The 7,525-nt window shown below is 38.7% G+C and overlaps 1 protein-coding gene across 6 annotated transcripts in view; it reads right to left on the reverse strand.

Moving 5' to 3' along the window:
* The window catches only part of kcnip4a (potassium voltage-gated channel interacting protein 4a), a 154,754-nt gene that overhangs the window by 9,895 nt on the left and 137,334 nt on the right, over positions 1 to 7,525 (reverse strand). For all 6 annotated transcript variants that reach the window (XM_014004363.1, XM_014004359.1, XM_014004362.1 and 3 more), the window contains one exon: positions 3,304 to 3,428. In XM_014004363.1, the coding sequence (XP_013859817.1) occupies positions 3,304 to 3,428 (125 nt within the window). The remainder of the gene's footprint in view (positions 1 to 3,303; positions 3,429 to 7,525) is intronic.

The raw sequence follows: 7,525 nt of genomic DNA on the forward strand, positions 1-7,525 counted from the left end.
TAATATATATTTTAAAAACAGTAAGATTTCAATTATGTGTTCAAATATATAGACTAATTTATTGAAACTAACCTGGAAAAATAAATATAAAAAGTATATTCAAATATAAAACAGGAGATAAAGTTCTCCTTTTTAAATTTAATTGGTGCATTTTAAGTGTATTTATTTAGTGGCTTGTATATTTCTGCTTTTATTTTTAATGATGTCAGTTTTGGTCCTCCGTACTGCAGAAGCCTGATAATCATCTATTCGTTCATATCAGGTGTGTTGGAGCAGAGAAACAAGTAGAACATGCAGGACTGCGGCCCTCCAGGACCACGATTGCCCACGCCTGCTCTAGGTACATGATGAGAGCATTTCAAGTACCTTCAAGTTTGTGGGTCATTTAGTATTTCTTATATCTGCTGCTCAGTATCAGATTTCTGCTTAAGTCTCAAAGTCAAAATACTTTCAATTATAGCAGCTCTATTATTTAAGGAATTTCAAACTATTTAAGACAAAGTCATATTTTGCAGAAAAACAGAAATGCATACAGGATTTTACCAACRAGGAAGCGCTGCTGTTGTTCCAGTTCTCTGATGAAACAGCGTGAAAGAACAATCTTTCACTGTGAAAAACTTTGTCAAATGAGCATAATGAGCCAGACTTCTCACTCCCCGTCACCGTATGAATATTCATGTTGGTGAACAGRGAAAACTAGAAAATTCCCAAAGATATATGTTTGGGTCTCAGTGCAGCTACCGGCCAAATTTTCAACAAACATCGACTTTCTTCCATAACGTTCCATAATGAGCTGACTAAACACCTACACGTCGATGTATAACAAAAACCAAGACCAAATTAAATGTTTATTAGGTAACCACACACCTGTGTCTCACTCCCTGACAACATATTCAAAAGAGAGACAGAAGCAGACTAAAAAGTAAGTCTCAAGCAGTCGTATGGAAACTGACGAGTATCTGAAAACACATTTTAGGCAAATAAAGTATAAAATCAGTTTAGCACAAGTTGATCAGCTCTAACTTTTTAATGGTTATTGATCAGAATTTATGATGACTTCTACTCATCACTGAACTACGTTGTGATTCGATCTTATGAGTTTGAATCATTATTTTAGCGACAAACTAAATGTAAACAATCATTCGCTTCCTTTCAGTTCGAGTTGAACATTCACCACTGTTTTAATGTTACAATGAAAAACCAACAATATAAAAGGAAAAAAGGAAAAACATTCGAGGGAAAACCATAAACAGAGTGGAGCTCATGGAGGAAAATCCTAAATGGGGCCGAATGTTTGGAGCTGAATGTTTCAACCAGCAGGAGAAGCTCATTTAAATCATGTTAATGTTATGATGTTCACATGTTTGATTCATCATGTCAGCTTGCTGTCGTTTGCTAATAAACACTAATAGAGGGTAAACAAACACTTTAATGACAATTTTTTCATTTAAGTGCTAAGAACTGACATCTTTAATGTTTAAAGTCAGTACATTTTGCAACAAATGACCATCATATTGGTAATGAATGAGTCACTGGGAGCCATGATGAAGAACTTCCACCTGATATATGTTGCTAAAAATTAAAACCATCTTGTCCCAAACTGATGCGGCCTGGACGATCGTGGTTTTTTTTTTTTTTTTTTGATATCCAAAAATTGTAATGGTCTTAAAAAGGTCCCCGTTTCCTTTTAATATATGTTGTATACATGTGTGTGCAATAAAACAGAGATAAAAGACCAACTTTAACTACATAAACAATGCAACACATATTTCAGAGACGGTCTCATTAGACAGCGTGTGATCAGAGAATATATTTGTATTCATTTGATCCACTCGTACAATTGGGTCAWACACAATCAGAAAATCACAAATACAATCTGTGAAACACCAAGTCTGTCAGGCATGAAGCTTGGAGCAGCACTGAGGAATGAAATAATGCTGCCAACAYGAGCGTCATGACCATCGGAATACAAAGTACCAGATCTTAATCTAATAGTGGAATCGGTGACCTCGGAGTGTGAATTGTGGAACCCCAGAGGATTCGGCCGGACGTGAGGACAATATTGTGCGGCGTCTCGTGGCCCGAGGAAGAGGGATTTATGAAACAATAAATTCTCTCCAACTGTTAAGGTCAGAATCGGAGGTCTTGTTTTGGTTCCTTATTAAGACATTTTTTGAGATCGAAGACCGAACTCTGCTTTGACCAGCTGCGCCGAAAACGAGTGCCTCATAAAGTCTGTTGTCAGGACAAACGACCCGAGCCCACCACCTGCATCACAGGCATCTGATTAGYCTCCAATCCCCTGACAACAAGGACAAAAGGGCCAAATTTCTCATCACKGGAAAGCAGCCAGCATCTATTAGTCCGTCTGCTCTTAAAAGCTCTCTGCTAAACTCGCACAGAGATGCTCTTCATCCTCGCAAGGTAAACAGTAATCTAATAAAACTTGTATAAAAAACATTAAAACAGCTTTTATGTGAGGTTTAATTTAGAGTCTGCTCAACAGCAAAGTTTGTCATTTGTCTCTTGAATGYGAGTCCACCAGATTAGGTTCTCAAATGGGGTTCTGTGCACCCCTGAGGGTACTGAAAACAGCCTCTATGCATGAACACCCCAAAATAAAACAATATATATTATAATCTTTCGATAAAATAAGACTCTAACCTAATTCTAAAAATCAGTAGCTTGATCACCTTTGTTCTGTTCAGGCGGAACTTGGCTGGGAAGAAATGGAAACCTGGGGCCCATCAATGAAAAAAATTCACCTTGGACTTAAAGATTCAACAAAAAGCACTCTTTTGTAGATTTTTATAATATTATAATTTATATGCAAAATATGCAATTAGCAGTTATTTTAATATTCATTAAAACATCTGAAGATTCCCAAACTGCTGATTCAGGCCCCACAGTGGGATCCTGACCCTAACTCTGGGACCTGCTGGTTTGGACAGAGCCTGACTTGGCTCTGTGTAGTTGCTTTGAAGCATGACCCAATTATTTCACACAGTGAGCAATGTGTAAAACTTTTAACACCCTTTGGTAAACATGAACAACATGAAGTGGAAGTTGCAAATGATTCAACAAAGCAACTTTTTCCACAGCAGCAGCAGCAGAATAAAAACATAACAAGTGATGTGGACTGGGAGGAGGCTGAGCTGAAGAAAACACCTTCCAACCAGAGCCGAGTTGGTTGTAAAAGAATGAATCAATAGGAAATCAAAGACGGACAAATATTTAAATGTGAAAAAGAGGYGTTCAAAGCTTGCTGCAGTACATTATACATGTGGAGGGGGTGTCACTTACGTTCTTGAAGCCACGGTAAAGGATCTGGAGCTCCTTGCGGGAGAAGCGTGTCTGTGCTTCTAGCTGCTCCAGGCCCTCGGGGCGATGACGGACCGCAGACARCTCCAGCTCATCTTCAACGCTGTCTGAAGAGGAGAAGGACGGAGGTCAGAACCAGCAGCAGATATTGTTGTGCCTGAAAATTAGCTTGATTCAGGCTAAATGCCAACACATCCTGTAACTACATTTTAGGCACMGATTTGGATTTTCGCACTTCAATTAAAAGTCACATACTGTATCACCTGCTGCCTTTCRTGCCTAATCTGATGTTAATTAGTGGAGTTGTAGCTGCTTTACTCAAATTTTGAAAATAGCATTAGTTGTGTGATCTAACAACACTCAGACTGTAAGGGCTACAGAAGTGGCAGCCCGTGGGCCAAGTCCGGCCCACAAGTGATATCCATCGGGCCGGCAATGAGGCCTTATATGAAAATACTTTTTTAGGGATACACCAATATGAAAATTTCAGCCTATATCAATATCCGATATTATAACTGCTGTTATGGCCAATAACCAATATTTACTGATATAACACAAACACACTATTTGTATACATGTACGCACAAACACACTTTCTTCTTTGGGATACTGTAAAACAATGGCCAGACCGCTGACCTGGATCTCTACTTCAGTTATTCCTGGCTGTGCAGCATCACTATCACGATCTAACAGATACCACTCGACCAACCATTTCCCCTCCAAAACAGARACAAAAGGCAACAAGTAGTAAATTAATATCACACGTTAATATTGGCCCATTTAACTTATTGAATACGATATTCTAAAAAAAAAGACTAACATCAGCTGATACCAATGCTAATGCCGATACATTGTGCACCCCTACATTTTTTTTTACAAAATACAATATAGATTTTAAACCAATTGGTATTAAATGTCTACTTTAATGCTTCAAAATAAGCTAAATTTTAAAAGTAAAAGATAATACTAGTTCTACATATTGCAATTTCCCGTAACTTTACCCCCCACACCCCAACTATGTGTTGGGGATGACTCTCAGCTACTACCACACCAGAGTTTAACCCAATATCTGTAAAACTGACAGAGTAAAAGCCACTTTTGTGCTGGTTTAGGTTGATTAACTGTGGTGGCCATCTAGAACTTGGTTTTGCCTTTTGGCAGCAAACGATAATTAAGTTTTGTAAGAAATGACCTAAAACACAAAGGTGCTTTCTTCATCATTGGGTATTCAATGCTTATGAAAAAAAAGGAGTTCCCTGAATCTTTCAGTCTCACATTTTGGTGTATCCAAGTCTGATTTCTGAAGGATAAATAATGTATTGATCAGTAAAACTAATCAGGTGGTAAAGCAGTACAGAATGGGTGAAGAGACATCACCCTTCTGGTCTTGCATTCCTATTTCACTGCATCAGATTAAATCCRGTTCATTTTCCTCCCCTGCARCAAATATGACATCGGGAGTAATTAGCGTTGTTAAGACCCCACAAGTCAGTGTGGCGCTGAGCTTCTGCGTGAGAGGACACAATTAAAGCCAGTGGAATATTTTAATGGGCCCGTAATGATGGCAGACACTGACACAGACGGTGCTGTCCTCGCAGCACCGCCTTTGACTCTCGTGCACACGAGCTGCAGCACACTGTCCAAGTGCCTCGTTAGCATCAGGTGGTTTATTTTGCTCTGCGGTGAAAAGCAGAGCGCGATGAACCGGGAGCAAACGTGGCGCACTCACAGGTGATATTTGCAGAAACATGTAAAAGCTGCTTCATTTTATTCTCATGGTGGTGTCGTGTTTATCKGCCCTATAATCTCATCGTTCCACACAACGGATCCATCTTTTTACAAGGGTTAAAACAAAGAGTTACAGTTTGACTTGGTGCGTACCCTAACCACACGCACAAACACATCATCTCAGACATCAAYGTATCAGAGGGAAGAGCCACTTGCTCTGATTACTGGAGGACAGGTTTTTTGCCTGCTGAGCATGGAAAGAGCCACACGAGTGGAGCTCTCACTCTGYACTTGCCGACCATCTGAAGGTAACCTGGGATATTCAGCATCGGGTCTTAGGTGATTGCCAAGGCAACAGTCTAGGAAGCTGGACGTGCAAGAGGAGGGGGTCCAATCAAGTTCACAGAGACAGATGGTTACTTTGCTGGTTCTTCAGGACAACAACTGTGTTGGGTTAAAAGCTGCACTATGAAAACAGATGAGAGCTGAAGTTCAGTCAATGAATATCACTGCAAAAAATGTCCACCTAAGTTTTAAAATCTTATATCCAGCAAAAAAAAAAAGTCTCTTTGATCTTGCTTTGAGACAGATTTACTAAACAAGAACTGATTGTGTAAAAACAATAATCTTGTTTTCAAATGTGTAACATTATTTGTCTTGTTAGCCTGAAAATTTGACTCAAACTAAGTAAAAATTTTCTGCCAATGGAGTAAGAATGTTTTTCTTGGTAAGATTCTTGAAATACTTGATTTGACTCAATTTTTTCTTGTTTCAAGAATCTTACCAAGTAAAAATTTCTTACTTCATTGGCAGAAAATTTTCACTTAATTTTCACTTAATTTGAGTCAAATTTTCAGACTAACAAGACAAATAATCTTACACATTCTGAAAACAAGATTATTGTTCTTAAATCAGTCTCAAAACAAGATCAAAAAGACTTTTTGGCTGGATATAAGATTTTAAAACTAGGTTAGATGGACAGTTTTTAAAGTGTAAAAACAGATATTTCTTAGTCACCTGTGAAGTAATCGGGACATCTTCCATTATTAAGCACAGTGGAAAAGCTTTGCACCTRAACAGTTAACTAAAACCTAACATCCAAGAAAACCAACAACTACAGGACATCGTCTCATTTGCAGCACCACTCTATAAAAAGTCCTTGAGCAATAAGACCACACCTCTGTCTTAAAGTGAACAAACCCATTTCCCCTCTCACTCGAGGCTACTCTGAAAAATTTATTGCGGGTTTGATGGCAGCGGTGGGGTGATACGATGAGTCCTCCAGCGCTTCCAACCATTTGTCCATCACATAATGATTAATTACAGGTGCGGCAGTCTCGGGTAACGGCAGAGGTGAAGCTCCTGGCATGTTTATAACCAGTGAAACGATCACTGAGGCGCTGATAAACCTCCATAAACATGGGCTGTAAAGGGACGGAGCAGAAACATTTACACCATGGAGGCAGAGAAAATTGTGTCATAAATCTGAAACCTGGTCTGCTGACGTTATGGTGGGTTTTTTTGGGGGAGAAAAATGTGCCAAACATAAAAGCAAAATAAAGATACTGAAGAACTGAAATATGATGAGCTGTATTTTCYATTTGCTTTACTGTTTCAGTTGGTTGTGATGCACTTATGCAAGATGTGCGTGGCATTACCTCACACAGATTTGTGTGTGAGCTCAGGGGACAGCAGCAGCTCCGTTTAAATGGTTTATCATTTCAAAATGCTTTAGAATTCAGGCTCAGCCTAAAAGCTATGAACGTCTTACCTGTTGCACGACTTTCRGAACAATGTCAGTTTATAGAAACTGAGTTTAGTTCTGCTAAGATGGATGAGCTAACAGGAAGTCAAGCAATCTGCTGCCATTTTAAAACAACTCCAATTCCGAATGATTTATGAAGACACCACTGGTACACATTCACACCACCATAAATTTTGTATTACATGGGTATTTATTCAGGGTATTTTTTGAAAAAAAAAACAAAACAAAACAAAACAAAACAAAACAAAACAAAACAAAACAAAACAAAACAAAACAAAACAAAACAAAACAAAACAAAAACAAATGCTTAGTTTGGTTTCTACAAGACTGGACTGGAAGCTAGTCAAACCAGAGGCTAGCCATGTGGATAGTGGTCCAGTAAACTCAGTTACCAGTGAGCTCTATGAGCAGCATTCCAAAGGCTTTTTGAAAGCTCTTTTTTTTCCGAAATYTTTGTGAGCTMTGGCTTCATCAACAGGCTGAATTGCTGCTTTTAATCCTCAGGATAAAACAAAACTTTGCTTTAATGATTTATCACTTTTTTTACACCATTGAACCCAACAATACACAACCATCATGGTTCTCTTGCTCACAGACAGTTAATGGAGTGGGATGCTCCAACAGTAAACTTATAATCTAAAACAGTGGTTCCCAAACTTTTTATCTTCTGACCCACAAAATATTCATGGCAAAAACTTGTGACCCCCAAAT

The sequence above is a fragment of the Austrofundulus limnaeus genome, unplaced genomic scaffold (assembly GCF_001266775.1).
Source record: "Austrofundulus limnaeus strain Quisiro unplaced genomic scaffold, Austrofundulus_limnaeus-1.0 Scaffold23, whole genome shotgun sequence".
Lineage (NCBI taxonomy): Eukaryota > Metazoa > Chordata > Actinopteri > Cyprinodontiformes > Rivulidae > Austrofundulus > Austrofundulus limnaeus.